Genomic DNA, 18,077 nt, shown 5'->3' with positions numbered 1-18,077 from the left:
TTTCAGCCTTTTATTTTGAAGGGATAAACGTTTATCTTCCATTTTTCTGCAAACTGCAAGAGATTTCCACAGTAGTGCATTGCACACATATAATTAATGCAAACGCTGTTGTGTAACAGTGGAATTACTAAACTAAATGTATACGACCACATACACAAATACCATCCATAAATTGCGCCAGTTCAATGTAATTATTGAAACTTTAAAACAATTGTCTTTACTTTTTTCGATATTACAGTAACTTCCTGATGTTAAATCATCCTCTATCTCTGGTGATGTGTCTTCTGTCTGTTTAAGTTGATTCCTACTTTTCATGTCGCTCCACAGCTCAACCCCAGTACCCTGGCCTGCCGCTGGAGGACCAAATAACTCCAACTTCGCTACAGTTTGCCACGAAGAAGACGACGCATAAACTTCCGGGTTTCAAAATCCAGATGACAACAACCGGTAGCAACGAACCAACAGCACCGCTGAACGAAGACTTTTGAGACTGTGGGTAAGTTAAATGTAAAAGGATGCTAGCCAAAAACACCATAAATAAGTTAAATGTAGCTTTGTTGTTGTGCTGTTATGTGCTTACTTTATTTTTGCTAAATCTAAAGTGTTTCCATCAATATACCTCACAAAGGATCGACAACACTTAGTAGGTTTGCAAAAGGAAGTAACGTGCTTATTTGTTTTTGTCATAATGTACAGTTACAACTTTAGTCTTATTTAGCTCGATTTGTGTTGAAATCTTCAACGTGAGTATACCGTTATTTCTAAAAGAGTAGTAGACTTTTCTTTTAAACGTCCCGCTCCCCCTGTCGCCCGACCAATGGAAACTCAGACATGCTGCACACACTTCCCTTTATGTGTCACATTTGAGTTTTATATTTTAAAAACTACGCTTTATATGATCGTAATCCGACCACAACTCATGATAATGGGCATTTAAAAAAAGATGGCATTAAGTTGTTTATTTGCTATCAATATTTCAGTATTCTCAGCAATGATTTCTCACAGTGGCTCTCTGGGCTGACATCTCTGTATTGACATTGTATATTCCAATCATCTGTTTGGCGTCTTGATACAGAATTGTTTGCAGAAAGTATGTAATTGTTAGACAGGTATAAACCACTTTTTTTTTTACACTTTTGTTTTCAGTGTTATTGGGATGGGATCTCCAACAAAAGATGCAACACCACAGAGGTAAGATCTTAAAGTCAGAGAAAAAATGTGTGCAATAGATATGTTGCTGTGACACTGGTCTATTGTCAGAAGATGTAATGCTTTAACTGTAATCTCCCTGAATTATGCTTAGTCTTATAATGCCCCCCCCCCCCCCCCCCCCCCCCCCACTGATGCATCCCTAAATCTTATCCCACATGGATTAAGTCTCACTCCTTAAGAGGGTTTAAATGCGTTTTTCATTCCTTTATTGAATGCAGCAGGTACTGTCACACATGGGCAAAAATGTAACATTTTCTCATTTTTAAGATAATTCCGTAAAGTCTCTTTCTTGTTTCTACAGAACCAACCTTCGTACGCCAGGTCGAGAACCTGACTCCCCACTTCCCTCGATCCACGAGCGGCTGGCTTACCTGCGTCCCTCCAGGGAGCTGTTGGAGTTTTATCGACAGAAAATCGCCCAGTTTGACGGAGAGCACGAGGAGCTGCTGCAGATGCTGGAGAAGTATAAAGGCATCACAGAGGGCCAGGTGAAACACAGCTAGGAGTCATATGTGATTATAATTGTTTTTGTATGTTTGGCATGCATGAGTATAATCGCCTGTTTTTACTGAACTTCTGTGCATCCTGGATTTCCTCTCAGCATAAACTACAGTGGGAAGTACGACAGCGGGAGGGCGAGATTGCCGAGCTGCAGAACGCTCTGAGTGACATGCAGGTCTACCTTTTTCAAGAGAGAGAGCAGTCTCTCCGGCTTTATGCGGAAAATGACAGACTAAAGATCAGGTGGGTGTACAGCTGATGATGAATCCAGTGGATATTTTGACCCGTATTAGCAGGAAATCACAGCTTTGATAATAACATGAATTAGGGCTGCTTTTAAATGTAGGTGTACCAGATCCATGTGGCTGCTATTATGCATGATTGTTCACTTAATGGTACTTCATATTTGTTTAAACAGTATAATAGTGTATGATTTTCTAACAGGCCCTTTTTGAAACCACCTGTGTGGTTGAGCCCTTAATATCTGCTTTTAGCATTGTGTTGTCATTATTTTTTCTCAAGCTCTACTATTCAGTTATCTAACATTATTGACTGCTGTGCAGAGAATTGGAGGACAGGAAGAAAATCCAGCACCTTCTTGCTCTGGTGGGTCCTGATTCCGGGGAGATCACATATTTTCACCGGGAGCCTCCTCACAAGGTACATGTTTACTTTATCGTTGATCTGTCTCACAGCAGCCTGTGCAGTTTATCCCTTTTATACATGCTAAATCGGCTGGCACACAAAAGATTCGAAAATATTGTTTATTACTTTATTTTTGCTCTACACTTTATTACTTGGGATTAAATATGACTATGCAAGATCAAAAGGTAAACAGGTAATCAATGTTCTGAACACAGCTGTTCTGTTGTATATCAGGTAACCATCACACAGAGGAAGTCCGAGTCCAGCTTGGAGGAACATCTCAATCTCAGGCCAACAAAGTTAAGACCTGCTGCGACCAGGAAAGGTTTGAAAACATTTTATGGCAAATGTCTTTTGTACAATTAATTTTATTTAAATGTTAAATACAGATCGACTGTGACATTTTCATTCCATGTCTGTATTTCTTTAGAGAGTGGCAGGAGATTAAAATCAGCAGAAGGGACTAATGGAGAGAGCTTGGAACAATACAAGAACGATAACCAGACATTGTTACTACAGGTAAGTCTAGGTGTCTTTCTGATGCGGGTAATGGAATGAATGTGCTTTCAATTTTCATAAAGAGAGCTACACATCACTATTCAACATTAATAATTACAACAGAAATGTGAAAAGAGTGATGAGAACTTTTTTCCCTTCTCTGCCTCCATGGTTTTGGCGATGATTTTACCAAACTATATTTGTATCGCTTGTGTTTTCAGGTGGAGGCCCTGCAGGCTCAGATGGAGGAGCAGACCCGTCTGGTTAGAGAGCAGGTGGAGTCTCTGATGGAGGATAGGCAGATTAAAACAGAGGAGGCACAGGCACAACGGCATAAAGATCAGGAGCGGATATCAGCTCTGACTGACAAGTGGGTCTGCATTTTTTTTTTTTTCACAACTACTGTACTGTGTATTTTAGGAATGATGCTCTTTAAGCCTTTTTTTCATTTTGTGAATCGTGAATCCTCTTTTGCATCTTTTTCTTTTTGTAAACACATTTTTCTTTGTTTGTTTACACCTCAGGCTCCAGCGTACCCAGAACCTGTTATATGAGAGCACCAGGGATTTTTTACAGCTAAAGTTTGACGCCCGAGCTCATGAGAAGAGCTGGATGTCAGAGAAGGACCGGCTGCTCAGGGAGTTGGACTCCAGCCACAACCGCCTGAGGAAGACCCCGTCTGCCGGCGCAGAGCTGGGCCCAAAGTGGCAGCCCAGTAGCAGCACCGCCCTGCTCCCCCCTCGGCCTCAGCCTGAATTGAAGCAGTCGCTCAAGGAGGAGCTGAAAGTAATGTTTGTTTCGTTTTTTTATCCTGAAAGCATAGCCAGAACTTAAAATATATCTGCTAACTTATCACTTCTGCAAACTCACCTCAATATTAATAATCCTTCCCTTTGATGAAATATTAAGCTCTGTTTGTTTAAGGGTGTTTAGTTTTGTATTTATTTAACTTGTTTTTTTTTATCTATGTCCTCAGGCAATGCAGGAGGATGTGAAGCAGGCCCACCATCTGGCAGAGATGTACAGAGGGCAGTGCATTACACTGGAGACAGAGCTGTCCCAGATCAGAGAGGAAGGGGATGTGGGCAGGGAAATATTTAAGGTACCATTCCTGTGCATATACAGCTCTGATTTAATGTGCATATGTTATGCCATGTCCAAGTTTCTTGATACTGATGTTTGTTATTTTACCAAATGTTTTTGTGCAGGAGCGTTCAGACAAAATGGCCAAGCGTCTGCAGCTGATGACTCAGCGTTATGAAGCGCTGGAGAAGAGAAGGGCCATGGAGGTGGAGGGCTTCAAGACGGACCTGAAGCACCTCAGACAGAAGTTCAAAGATGTCGAAAAACAACTCCTCAAGGTGAAATTACTTGACCGATAATTGAACTTTTTCAACTAACCCCAGTTTTTCGCTTTGTCTTAACTGTTAAATGTTTTTTTGGCTGATTTTTGTAACGCTAACCAGCATGTTTTGAGCTCTCTATTTAACTTTATATAGAACTTTATTATAGTTAAAATGCAAACTGTTAAACCTGATGTACATCCTCTGTGGCAGGTTACTCTGAATGTTGGGCCCAACCAGGACTTAGCCATTCTGCATGAGGTACGTCAGACCAGCGGCAGGACGAAGAAGGTTCAGGGTGAGCTGATGGCGCTGAAGGCTAAGATCTACGGACTGGAAAACGAGCTGAGATTCAGCTGAGGACTGGACTGTGGTGTCTACTGTCTGCCTGTCGAGGATAATCAATGTGAAGTTTATCTAAGTCATGTTTGTTTGTGCTACTGGGTTTATAGCTTACACTTAGAATTAATGTTATTTGTATTTTGTACCCTGGACTAATAAAGATGTTTTGCTACAATGGTTTTAAATTATGAACACCCATTTACAGAATGAAATGAACATGTCATATGGTGTCTAGTAAATACTTTGGAATTACTGATTCTGTTACAACATTACTGGCAAAAAATAAATAAAAAACGTTTGTTGGACTTAACTAACTTTACCTAAGACAAGCATAAGTATAGACATGGTTTGGTTATATAGACTGTCTGTGAAAAGTAAATTCTAACATGGTACCTGATCCACTTGGTGGTTCATTTGTAGGTGTTAAGAAAATAAATTGTATATGTGCATTACCATGTATATTAATTAAATACAAAATGTGTAAGGTAATTTGCTGATAAATATATTTTAAAAGGCTGACTAAATTAAGGCTGTTAACTTGAACACAGCATTGTTTATAACCCATATAAACTATAAAGGTTTTAAACATGAAATGTTTAGTAGCCTATGTAGTAACTAATTTGACCAACCACTTTGCTCAAACTACACGGTATTATGACATGTTACAGAACATATTATGTGCGTGTCAATGTCGAAAATTAATTATTTCTAATAATTTTAATTATATTTGTGCGGTTAAGTTTCTATTATAAAGTCATTCAGTTTCATTTCTACAAAAACTCAGATCATAAACAACCTTGTCTTTCCGGTGGCTCTGCGCATGCGCATTCAGTTCATAGACGTCACTGTTGTGTATTGAGTGATGGCAGCTACACTGACAGCATGAGCAGAGCGCGCAGAGTTTAGTATTGACCCTCTCTGTTTGAGATACCATGACCCATTTCTTCAGTCCTAAGTAGATAGTTACTGTTAGCTCGGCTAAAGCTCTTTTATTGTTGTTTACCCACCGACTTTTACTTACAAGTGCCTGAAGATATGCAGAGAGTAAGGTGTTGGAAAACCGGTTTGCAGCTGCTGAAATCAGCCTGTGAGGGAGCAGCAAAACCTTCGACTTCAAGAAAGTATAGCCATGTAAGTAGAAAACTTTACTTAAATTAAGATAGAGGTTAATGAATACCACGTTAAGAAAAGTACCTTGTCGGCTTGTTTTTGTACTTATTTATTTTCTATTGCAATGTTAAAATGGAAAAACCACATGTCAAAGCTAACCCCATCACACACACACACACACACACACACACACACACACACACACGCACGCACGCACGCAGACACACACACACACACACACACACACACACATTTTTACTATGGCACAAATTCAAACCTCAGTCATTACTATGTTATTCTCCTATTTCACTCCTCAATTAGTTATATCATGCTACAATAAATGTGTGGTGTGTAATTTATATACGCTGGGAACAAAGTCCCACCCTGATCCTGAAGTAGCAGGATTATGACCCAGCCTGTAGTGATGAGAATTCCGGCTCTTTTTAGTGAAACGGCTCTTCATTTTATCACATACCTTTTATAATTCAATCAAATGTAGCCCTGTTTTGACTCATGATGTATATGTGTACACATATCACTTACATTATTCAATACATCCTTTGTACTGAAGTATTCAAAAGTAAAAATTACATTTAATATAAATGATTTGCTGTTTTGTTTTCATTGGATTTACAGACCCTTGTAACTCTGATACCACCCAATGAATGCACTGACCTGTAGAACCACGCTACACAAAGTAGATAGCAACACCTATAAAAACTTTAGCATAGACATTTTAAAAAAGGACAGCTACTGTATCGACATTTTAAAATTGTATTTTTTGATGACCTTACTGAACTGCTGTCTATAGTGTGTATTGACTTTGACCGTCTAGTCATTGTTGGTGATTTTAACATCCATGTTGACAACCCCCAGGACAGAGGGGCTAAAGAACTGTTTTGTGTTCTTGATAGCTATGGACTGACTCAGCATGTGACGGAGCCCACGCACAATAAGGGGCACACTCTGGACTTAATTATCTCAAAGGGTCTGAATATCTCTAAGGTTGTGGTGACTGATGTTGCACTGTCTGACCATTCCTGTGTTTTCTTTGAGAGCTCTATTTCTGTTCACACAAGTGTTCAAAAAGAGGTAACCACAAAGCGATGTTTAACTGAAAATACTAGGGAAATGTTTACTCAGAATTTTTCTTCCACACTTGCCCCTGCTAACACCTCAGTAAATGAGCTAGTAGATCATTTTAATTCAAAAATTAAAAATGTTATAGATGCCATTGCTCCAATTAAGATAAAGGAAGTGACTGGGAAGAAAATATCTCCATGGAGAAAGGCCATGACCGTTAAAACAGAAAAAAGAGAATGTCGAAAAGCTGAACGCAGGTGGCGAAAAACAAATCTCCAGGTTCACTTTGAAATTTATAAAGAGAGACTTGGCCTTTATAATTTGGAATTGAAAAACGCACGACAATCATTCTTCTCTGACATCATTACCAAAAACAAAAACAACGCACGTGCCTTGTTTGCTACCGTCGACAGACTAACTAACCCCCCAGTGTCAGTAGCCTCTGAATTTCTATCCACCAGGGCGTGCAATGATTTTGCCTCCTTTTTCACTGACAAAATTCAGAAAATCAGACAAGCAGTCAGTGCCTCTGCATCAGGAACAGCAAATGTGTTGTCTCTGTGTCCACTTAACATCAATTCAGACACCATGACACAATTCCATCAGATTAATGATAAAAACCTGGAGGACATTATACAACTTCTGAAATCCTCCTCCTGCTGCCTTGATATTATTCCAACAGGATTTTTCAAAGATGTTTTGCCTTGCATGGCCTCAGAACTACTTCATATAGTAAACAAATCTCTTCACTCAGGTATTTTTCCACAGGCCCTGAAAACTGCAGTCATTAAACCGCTCTTAAAAAAGAATAATCTAGATGCTTCAGTAATGAACAATTACAGGCCCATATCAAACCTGCCATTTCTAGGTAAGATCATTGAAAAAGTTGTTTTTCAACAGTTGAGTAATTTCTTGCATTTAAATAGTTGTTTCGATGTGTTCCAGTCAGGCTTTCGTCCAAACCACAGCACTGAGACTGCTCTTGTAAAGGTCTTTAACGACATCCACTTAAACACAGACAGTGGCAGAACTTCAGTGTTAGTATTATTAGATCTCAGTGCTGCGTTTGACACTGTTGACCACAGCATATTACTGGACCGACTGGAAAACTGGGTGGGATTTTCGGAAACAGTTCTAAATTGGTGTAAATCCTACTTAAAGGACAGAAACAACTTTGTTTCTATCGGTAAATACACATCTGAGTTGACAAATATGACATGTGGGGTTCCTCAAGGCTCCATCTTGGGGCCTCTTCTCTTTAACATCTACATGCTACCACTGGCTCAGATAATGAAGAACAACAAAATAAGTTACCATAGCTATGCAGATGACACACAAATGTACGTAACAATTTCACCAGGAGACTATCCTCCAATTCAAACACTGAGTAAGTGCATTGAACAAATCAATGACTGGATGTATCAGAACTTTCTCCAATTAAACAAAGATAAAACTGAGGTAATGGTTTTTGGAGCCAAGGCAGAACGTTTAAAAGTTAGCGCTGAGCTTCAGTGTGCAATGTTCAAAACAACAGATAAAGCCAGAAATCTAGGTGTAGTCATGGACTCTGACCTGAGTTTCAACAGTCACATTAAAACAGTTACTAAATCAGCCTTACTATCACCTAAAGAACATATCTAGGATTAAAAGACTAATGTCACAGCAGGATTTGGAAAAACTTGTCCATGCCTTTATCTTCAGTAGACTCGACTACTGCAATGGTGTCTTCACAGGTCTCACTAAAAAATCTATTAGAAATCTGCAGCTGATTCAGAACGCCGCTGCTCGAGTCCTCACTAACACTAAGAAAGTGGATCACATCACTCCTGTTCTGAAGTCTTTACACTGGCTTCCTGTGTGTCAAAGAATAGATTTCAAAATACTGCTGCTGGTTTATAAAGCACTGAATGGTTTAGGCCCAAAATACATTACTGACCTCCTGCTAAACTATGAACCATCCAGATCTCTCAGGTCTTCAGGGACTGGTCAGCTTTCTGTCCCCAGAGTCAGAACTAAACATGGAGAAGCAGCGTTCAGTTATTATGCTCCAAATATCTGGAACAAACTCCCAGAAACCTGCAGGTCCGCTGCAACGCTGACTACTTTTAAATCCAGGCTGAAGACTTTTCTTTTTGTCGCTGCTTTTATTTGAACTATTCATATCTTAAACTGCACTGTAACTTTTATCCATGTACTTTTTCTTGTAATGTTTAATTGAACTATTTATATTTTAGACTGCACTGTAACTTTTATCCATGTATTTTTTTCTTAATGTTTATTTGATTAGCTTTTCTTTTTTAATGCTTAATGTCTTTCATTTTTTTTTTTTTGTAAAGCACTTTGAATTGCCTTGCGTTGAAAAGTGCTCTATAAATAAACTTGCCTTGCCTTGCCTAAAGAAAAAGCCCTAACAAAACAGCAGGGCTCTAAAAAAATAAAAAAGACAGCAACAGCTAACAGCTGAAAGATAATCATAAATAAATAGTGAAAATAAATATATTGCAATATTCAAAACAGCAGCATCCAACCGTTTCTAATCCTTGGATATTACATGTCACTGCATGCATGCACGGAGTACCCGTAGCGCGGAGATCATCATATCATTCCGTCTTGTATTACTTAACAAAAATAAATAAAACTCTTTGAGCCGGCTCATTCGCGACCGACACATCACTATGAAGTATCACTGCTAATGAACAGCCCCCCCTCTATTCCCTCCTCAGGGCGCCGGCTCCTTCGGGCTCCTCTTTGACATTGATGGGGTGCTGGTGCGGGGCAGGACCCCCATCCCTGCAGCCAAGCAGTGCTTCAAGAACCTGGTGGACCGCCATGGGAAATACAAGGTGCCTGTGGTGTTTGTCACCAACGCTGGGAACTCCATGAGGCAGGCTAAAGCAGAGCACCTGTCACATCTGCTTGAGGTGGAGGTAGCTGAAGACATCATTTCACTTTTCCCTTTTTAGTCCTCAGCTTGCACTGTTTTGTTTTTCTCTGAAATCCATATTCTTTCACAGGTGACTCCAGACCAGGTGATGCTGTCTCACAGTCCTTTGCGAATGTTCACCGATATCCATAAAATGCGGGTGCTGGTGTCGGGACAGGGTCCCATAGAGGAGGTCGCTCACAAGTATCCTGTCTTAAATCGGGAACTCTGCGTTTGTGCACTTACCTCTTGAAGTTGACCTATAAGAGAAGTGTGCATGTTCTGTTTATTCAGTGTATTTTTGCTCGTGTTCCACGTTGTTATCAGTATTTATTTGTACCCTTTGCTGCCTATTTATCTCAGTGAGGCCCTTTCACAGATGTATTGCCTTTTATCAAGTGTAGGTTCAATTTCAATTCAAGTTTATTTATATAGCCCAAAATCACAAATCCTATTTGTCTCAGAGGGCTTCACAAGTCAACAAACAAAATTGGCAATGTAAAAACAACAAACGTATCTTACAAGATCAATGTGAAAATACCAATTGAAAAAGGAACATAACACAATGACACAAATACAGTTAGAGTACAATAAATACAATTCCATAAAACGAAACGAAGTTGATTCCCGAGGAACGGGGCTTGGTAGCCGAAAGCTCTAGCACCTGACCTTTTTTTGTGGACTCTGGGAACCACCAACAGACCTGCACTCTGGGATCTTAATGCCCTAGAGGGGCAATAGGAGATTTAAAATATCCTGTAGGTAGGATGGTCCCTGACCATTGAGCGCTTTGTATGAGAGTAAAAGTATTTTAAAATCAATCCTGGACTGAACTGGTAGCCAGTGCAATGCTGCTAAAACAGGAGTGATGTGGTCCATCATCTTTGTTCCTGTTAAAACCCGTGCTGCAGCATTTTGTATGAATTGAACGGTCTTTAATGATGAGTTTGGACAGCCTGATAAAAGGGAATTGCAAGCCTGGAGGTGATAAAAGCATGGATTAGTGTTTCTGCATTGTTGTGATTTAGGATGTGCCTGATTTTTGCAATATTCCGTAGATGGAAGTAGGCAGGCAGTCCTTGAAATTTGCTTTATATTGGATTTAAAAGACAAATCCTCGTCAAAAATAACACCAAGATTTTTTACAATGGTGCTGGAGGTTAAGGTAATACCATTCGAATAAATTATGTTGTTGGTCAGTTTGTTCCGAAGGTGCTAACAGAACCAGGATAGAGGCAAGTCCATTATCAGATGCACAAAGCAGGTCATTTGTGACTTTAACCAGTGCTGTCTCTGTGCTATGATGTTTTCTAAAACCTGACTGGAATTTCACAAATAAACAATTTGTATTTAAAAATGCACACAATTGTGAGGCCACTGCTTTCTCGAGGATTTTTTAGAGGAAGGGAATGTTTGATATTGGCCTGTAGTTGGCCATAATCTCAGGATCAAGGTTTGTTTTTTTTAACAATAGGTTTAATTACAGCTACTTTAAATGTCTGTGGAACATAGCCTGACAGTAAAGATATATTCATCATATTTAAACAGGTGTATTAATTAGGGGTGCAATTTCCTTGAACAGCTTCGATGGAACAGGGTCTAAGATACAGGTAGATGCTTTGGATGAAATTATTGAATTTAGTTGGTTTTGGTCTATAGGAGAGAAGCACTCTAAGTATATGTCCGGTGTTAAGGGTGATTCAGTGCTGACTAAGGGTAGGTGGTTTATTTTGTCCCTGAGAGTTATCATTTTATCATTAAAGAAGTTCATAAAGTCATTACTACTGATGGATGTAGGAATAGAAGACTCAATGGAACTGTGACTCTCGGTCAGCCTGGCTACTGTACTAAAAAGAAACCTTTATTTTCTTCTATTAAGGAGGAATAATAAGCTTCTCTGGCAGTGTGTAGTGCCTTCTTATATTTTTTAAGCCAGAGTAACCGACATTCTTTATGCTTGGTGGAGCGCCATTTCCTTTCAAGTTGCCTTGTCCTCTGCTTTATTATGCGTGTTTCATTGTTATGGTTGTCATTAATTTAAGTCAATCTATGGATTTCCCATCAAGTCTTAGAAAAAGTCAGTTTTTAAGGCCTTCTTAGTGTATAGATAAATACCGTAAGTTAGTCAACTGTGTTTACTGTAACTCTTGCTCATCTGTGTTTGACTTTAACCCACTTCAGCCTGGGCTTTCAGGATGTTGTTACCATAGATATGCTCAGAGATGCATATCCTCTTCTAGATGTCGTAGATCACAACAGAAGGCCCAAGGACAAGGTAAGTAGTATTAATAGTCAAGCCTGTTGATGTTCAGTTACAGATTAGTGAGACATTTTAACAATTGTTACATTACAGTACATTACATTGCATTTAGCTGACGCTTTTATCCACTTACAATAAGTGCGTTCGACCAACAAAATACAAACTTGAAGAAAACAGAATCATATAAGTACATCAGGTTTCATAGAGCAAAAACATTTCAAGTGCTACTCAACTGGCTTTAGGTAAGCCAGTCCTTTATTAGTATATAAGTGCTTTGTTAGCAGTTCTATCGCTCGAAGTGGAGACGAAAGAGATGAGTTTTCAGTCTGCGCCGGAAGGTGTGTAAGCTATCTGCTGTCCTGATGTCAATGGGGAGCTCATTCCACCATTTTGGAGCCAGGATAGCAAACCCACGTGTTTTTACTGATGGGAACTTGGGTCCCCTTCGCAGCGAGGGTGCAGCGAGTCGTTTAGCTGATGCAGAGCGAAGTGCACGCGCTGGGGTGTACGGTTTAACCATGTCCTGGATGTAGGAAGGGCCAGATCCATTCGCAGCATGGTACGCAAGTACCATTGTCTTGAAGTGGATTCTAGCAGTTACCGGAAGCCAGTGGAGGGAGCGGAGGAGCGGCGTGGCGTGGGAGAATTTAGGAAGGTTGAAGACCAGACGAGCCGCTGCATTCTGGATGAGCTGCAGAGGTCGGATGGCACATGCAGGTAGACCAGCCAGGAGGGAGTTGCAGTAGTCTAGGTGTGAGATGACGAGAGCCTGGACCAGAACCTGCGTCGCTTTCTGGGTCAGCTGGGGACGTATCCTCCTGATGTTGTAAAGCGTGTATCTGCAGCAGCGGGTTGTAGCAGCGATGTTTGCAGTGAAGGACAGGTTGTTATCTAGGATCACACCCAGATTCCTTGCAGTCTGAGTCGGGGAAACAACAGAGGTGCCGATGTTGATTGTTAGGTCAAGAGTGGGACAATCTTTTCCCGGAAGGAAAAGCAGTTCAGTCTTGTCAAGGTTGAGCTTGAGGTGATGAGCAGACATCCACTGAGAGATGTCAGCTAGACAAGCAGAGTTGCGTGCGACGACCTGGGTCTCTGAGCAGAGAAAGGACAGAATTAATTGGGTGTCGTCAGCGTAGCAGTGGTATGAAAAACCATGCGGGCTAATGACAGATCCGAGCGAGTTTGTGTACAAGGAGAAGAGGAGGGGACCAAGAACAGAGCCCTGAGGGACCCCTGTAGTTAATTGACAAGGGTCGGACTCCGACCCTCTCCAAGTAACCCTGTAGGTGCGGTCTTTGAGGTATGAGGTGAGGAGGGAAAGTGCAGAGCCTAAAACTCCATGTTCTTGAAGAGTTTGAAGGAGGATCTGATGATTCACCGTGTCGAATGCAGCAGACAGGTCCAACAGGATGATGACAGAGGAGAGGGAGGCTGCTTTAGCCGTGTGCAGTTCCTCAGTGACAGCAAGGAGGGCAGTTTCTGTGGAGTGACCTGCCTTGAAACCAGACTGGTGCGGATCCAGAAGGTTGTTCTGATGGAGATAGCAGGAGAGTTGTTTAAAGACAGCGCGTTCAAGTGTTTTAGACAGGAATGGGAGTAGAGAGACAGGCCTGTAGTTTATAACATCAGACGGGTTGAGAGTGGGTTTCTTTAGGAGAGGGTTTACTCTTGCCTCCTTGAGACTGTTTGGAAAGTGACCAGAAGTTAGAGAAGTGTTGATGAAATGGGTGAGAAACGGTAGAATATCAGGAGCGATAGTCTGAAGGAGGTTTGAAGGGATAGGGTCCAGAGGACAGGTGGTAGGGCGGGCAGAGGTAATGAGGGTAAGAACCTCACTTGGAGAGAGAGGGGAAAAGGAGGTTAGTGTGTGGGTGAAAGGAGGGTCTGGTGACCCAGCGGTGAGTAAAGGTGAGTCAGAAAAAGAAGAGCGAATATCATTAACCTTTTTTTCAAAGTGGTTAACAAAGTCGCTTGACAGAAGGGAGGAGGGGGAAGGGGCTTTGGGGGGGGTCCAAGAGGGTGGAGAAGATGGAAAATAGTTTTTTAGGATTGGAATAGGAAGATTGGATCTTATCTTGAAAGAAAGTGCTTTTTGCCTGAGAGATCGAAGCAGAGAAAGAGGAGAGGAGAGCCTGATAGGTTAGGAGGTCGTCATGGTGTTTGGATTTACACCGTTTCCGCTCTGCTGCCCGAAGGACGGTTCTATTAGCACGCAGTGCGTCATTTAGCCAGGGAGCAGGAGGGGACTGACGAGCCTGCCGAGATGTGAGAGGACAGAGAGAGTCCAGAGAGGATGAGAGAGTAGAGAGGAGAGTTTCTGCAGCAGAGTTTGGAGGTAGGAGTTGGAACGAGTCAGAGGAAGGGAGGGCTGAGAGCACCGATGAGGCAAAGGTAGAGGGGGAGAGAGAACGAAGGTTACGGTGGACAGGTGCAGGATGAGAAGCGATTAGTTCGTTATGTTTGGAAAGGGGTAGAGAGAATGAAATGAAAAAGTGATCGGATGTGTGGAGCGGGTTTACAGAGGTTAGAAGTAGTGCAGTTCCTTGAGAATATGAGATCAAGGACATGGCCAGCTTCATGAGTTGGTGGGGATGGAGACAGTGAGAAAGTAAAGGCGGTTAACAGAGATGTTAGTTCGTCTATCTTCCCTGTCTGGAGGTTGAAGTCTCCGAGAAGTACAGCGGGAGGGCCAGTTTCAGGGATGTGTGAGAGGAGATTATCTAATTCCTCCAAGAAGTCCCCCAAGGTGCCTGGTGGACGGTAGAGAACAACAATGGTTAATTGTATAGGATGGGTTACTGTGACGGCATGGAATTCAAAGGTGGAAGGAGTGAAGTTAGGTAGCTTGAAGAGGGAAAAGCTCCATTTGGGAGAGAGCAGGAGACCAGTGCCACCTCCTCTGCCAGTGGGTCTGGGTGTATGGGAGAAGGAATATGCTGTGGAGAGAGCTGCTGGGGTGGATGTGTTGGATGGAGTAATCCACGTCTCAGTGAGAGCAAGGAAATCCACAGACTGCAGGGAGGCGTAGCCAGAGATGAAGTCAGCCTTAGGAACAGCTGACTGGCAGTTCCACAGGCCCCCTGAAACTAGATGTTGGATGTCAGTGGAGCATGTGGGATAGACGAGAGCAGGCCGGTTATATCGATTACGAGATACACGGGGTGATAATTACGAGAAGACACATAAACAGGAATGGAGAAAATACACATGATTATATTGTGTATCATATTTTACAGATTCCCCCCACAAAAGGCTTACGACCAATAGACGGTAAGTTGTAGCCTTAAGTGTGATGCTTAAGCATTGATTAACAATTCCTAACAAACTCAGGAATGGCTGTCTTATGTTTCTCCCTTCTTCACCTGTGTGTTCCTACAGCTGTCATCCTATTTGGTGAGCCAATCAGATGGGAGACCAACCTCCAGCTTATTGTTGATGTCCTCCTGTCTAACGGGAACCCAGACAATGTTTGGAACGCGGCGCGGTACCCTCACATCCCACTCCTGGCCTGTAACATGGACCTGCTGTGGATGGCCGAGGCGAAGAGTCCCAGGTACAGTATGTGTAAAAAATACACACTGAAACATTATTAAGGGTGTTATTATACTGAATGTCCCTGTGTCATAGATTTGGTCACGGTATGTTCCTGGTGTGCTTAGAGAGCATGTACAAGAAGGTCACAGGCTTTGATCTGAAGTACGAGGCTCTGATCGGTAAACCCAGCGTGGTGACGTATAACTACGCCGAGCTGCTGATCAGAGAGCAGGCCAAGAGGCTGGGCTGGACCACGCCTGTGAAGCGGCTGTATGCTATAGGGTGAGTTACTCAGTCGGCTCATGACCTTAGACCCACATTTGTCCTTAAAGCGATAGTTCAAACTGTTTAAAGTGGAGTAGTTTGAGTTTGTCCATAGTGAAGCAATACACTGCTGAGTACAGGGCTGGCAGGAAAATGTATATTATAATAATCAATATCAGTTTAAGTGTATGCCATATTTAGAATATTTACTTTGCAGAGAGAGCCCTTTCCTACAGGGAACTGAAGCTGAATCAGAATCAGAATACCGTTATTAGTCCCACAGAGGGGAAATGTACATAGTTACAGCAGAAAAAGAGCCACAGACAGCATATGTTACATGCATTAAAGTACTAAGTTATGATATAATACAAAATATAATAAAAGAACATTTAAAAAAAGTTACATAATTTTCAAAATACACATCTTGTAACAGTTCTTAGGATTTAGCAGGCAGGTATATAATTACAGTTATTAACGGCATATATATATATATTTTGCACATATAGCACATAGTTGGTTATAGTCATGAACAGTCATTTTACTCTTTATATTGAGTTGGTGGTATCATACTGCCTTAATTGGTTTGTTTTTTCAGTTATTGTGTAACTTGTGTTTTTCTATCCTGTCTTTAAAATGGTGGAACCAGCAGGAGAGCAGACAGTCAACACATCGTATGTCTCAGACTGCACCTTGGCCTATAAAATCTATCAAAGAATATTTACAATACAACTCTTCTCATTTCTGTATGTCGCACTATTTGAAGCATATGTACTTGCAGGACTCTTGCTGTTCTGAATTTGCCCTCATGTAGATAAAAGCATCAGCACAATTAAAATCTGAAGGGTTGGCTCTGATTCACCAAAGTTAAGTAAGAGCTCCTTTTAATGTGTTGCCACTTCATCTTTTTAACAGTGATAACCTCATGTCGGACATATACGGCGCCAACCTCTACGACCACTACCTTCAGGCTTCCCAGCGCACTAAGGCCCAGATGCAGGTCAGGAGTGGGGGAGGAGGCTCAGAAACTGTTGAAGACGCCCTGAAAATGACCTCAGCAGAACTGGGCGGAGCGTCAGGTGTGTACGGGACGGAGGGGGACCTCCCTGAGGGCTGCAGCTCCATCCTGGTGTGCACAGGAGTGTACAGCAGAGAGGAGGGGCTGCCCTCGGACCCTGCCCACGCCGTGAAGGATCAGCCCACCTTTCACGGCCACAGGGACTTCCGCTTCGACCCCAGCCTCACGGAGCCGACCTTCCTGGTGGAGGATGTGAAGGAGGCGGTGGAGCTGGTGTTCCAGCAGGAAGGCTGGCCTCTGGAGTAGGATGAGCGGCTTCATCAATAACAGCCATCCAGAAAACAACTCTAACCATCCTAAACCGGTAGCAGCACCATCTCTAAGAGTTGTTTTGTTACTAACATCCGTCCCTAATCTGACATGATGCTGTTTCAGTGGCTTGTTTTTACAGATTTTTATAAAGTGCCGTAGAATTCAATGCAAACAGCAACAGTATGCAATCCTTTTTAAGTTGGTCATGTTTGATAGTGTGTCACAGACTGCTACAGTATTTATATTGCACAACACCTCCACAAACACACACAATTGCCCTACCTACTACTACTGTACATGTCAATTGATCAAGTAGAACGTGTCCATTCTTGCCTTTTTACACAGCTTTCTCTTTTTATAAAACGCACATGGATTTTAAGGAAGTCTAGGTTTTGAGTTACTAAACTATGACATTTATAGAGTACTGTAAGTTCATGTATGATTGTTAAAACATATTTACACGTTTACCTGGATAACATTCAGAATAATCATATCTTGCCTTTCCAAAATATACCTAGACCATTTCTGCTGTTTGTTTTTACTGCTACAGCTTGATTTGTTTTTGCATGTGTAACCACTAATGGTACTAAGATTAAGTTGGTTTCAGTTTAGTACCTCATACATTTTAACTTATGTCCAGAGTACTGTAATTTTATTTTTGGTTTTTTTGGGGGGTATTTTTTTGATTTATACATAATATTACAGTTTCAAAAGAATGTGCTTTTTTATCGTCTGATGGTTAAAGTCTAAGGGAAATAGTTTGAAATGTTAATTGAAATGTCAGTAATACAATATTTTTGTTGAAGATTAATAAAGTATATACATTAAATTACTACTGAAAATTAGACAGGTTTGTTATATCTGTAATAATATAACATTATAATAAAGTGTATTATTAAATTGAGTCTTTATTCTACAGTGATAATTAAGGGGAATCTGCAGGTGATGTTAAATACTGGGTAAAACTGTGAAACACTGGTAATGTACTGAAAAAGCCATATTGAATAAAATAACAATTAAAAGGATGAAAGA

At 41.3% G+C, this 18,077-nt stretch overlaps 2 protein-coding genes across 3 annotated transcripts; both read left to right on the top strand.

Moving 5' to 3' along the window:
- The first annotated feature begins 346 nt into the window (after positions 1-346).
- Positions 347-4,716, top strand: ccdc77 (coiled-coil domain containing 77). 2 transcript variants are annotated; one of them, XM_034085455.2, is made up of 12 exons: positions 347-492; positions 1,147-1,191; positions 1,514-1,700; positions 1,814-1,956; positions 2,277-2,373; positions 2,593-2,683; positions 2,789-2,877; positions 3,078-3,226; positions 3,381-3,642; positions 3,833-3,958; positions 4,065-4,217; positions 4,413-4,716. In XM_034085455.2, the coding sequence occupies exons 2-12, from the start codon at positions 1,157-1,159 to the stop codon at positions 4,557-4,559; spliced, it is 1,479 nt and encodes a 492-aa protein (XP_033941346.1). In that variant the 5' UTR covers positions 347-492; positions 1,147-1,156; the 3' UTR covers positions 4,560-4,716. The 2 variants fall into 2 exon arrangements, with proteins under 2 accessions (XP_033941346.1, XP_033941345.1); XM_034085454.2 differs by having other exon boundaries at positions 349-496.
- Positions 4,717-5,401: 685 nt separating this feature from the next.
- Positions 5,402-18,066, top strand: hdhd5 (haloacid dehalogenase like hydrolase domain containing 5). Its single transcript, XM_034084701.2, has 8 exons — positions 5,402-5,672; positions 9,458-9,661; positions 9,749-9,861; positions 11,839-11,932; positions 15,157-15,190; positions 15,299-15,473; positions 15,548-15,736; positions 16,631-18,066. The coding sequence occupies exons 1-8, from the start codon at positions 5,577-5,579 to the stop codon at positions 17,037-17,039; spliced, it is 1,314 nt and encodes a 437-aa protein (XP_033940592.1). The 5' UTR covers positions 5,402-5,576; the 3' UTR covers positions 17,040-18,066.
- Positions 18,067-18,077: the final 11 nt, after the last annotated feature.

Source organism: Pseudochaenichthys georgianus, chromosome 6 (assembly GCF_902827115.2).
Source record: "Pseudochaenichthys georgianus chromosome 6, fPseGeo1.2, whole genome shotgun sequence".
Lineage (NCBI taxonomy): Eukaryota > Metazoa > Chordata > Actinopteri > Perciformes > Channichthyidae > Pseudochaenichthys > Pseudochaenichthys georgianus.
The sequence above is the reverse complement of the archived record's forward strand: the minus strand, read 5'-3'. Positions and strand labels throughout refer to the sequence as shown.

Coding starts and splice junctions, on each gene's coding strand:
- ccdc77 (XM_034085455.2), top strand. CDS start 1,157: ATGGGATCTCCAACAAAAGATGCAACACCACAGAG. Junction 2,878..3,077: donor ACCAGACATTGTTACTACAG/GTAAGTCTAGGT, acceptor TTGTGTTTTCAG/GTGGAGGCCCTGCAGGCTCA. Junction 4,218..4,412: donor TCGAAAAACAACTCCTCAAG/GTGAAATTACTT, acceptor CCTCTGTGGCAG/GTTACTCTGAATGTTGGGCC.
- hdhd5 (XM_034084701.2), top strand. CDS start 5,577: ATGCAGAGAGTAAGGTGTTGGAAAACCGGTTTGCAGCTGCTGAAATCA. Junction 15,474..15,547: donor GCCGAGGCGAAGAGTCCCAG/GTACAGTATGTG, acceptor CCTGTGTCATAG/ATTTGGTCACGGTATGTTCC. Junction 15,737..16,630: donor AAGCGGCTGTATGCTATAGG/GTGAGTTACTCA, acceptor TCTTTTTAACAG/TGATAACCTCATGTCGGACA.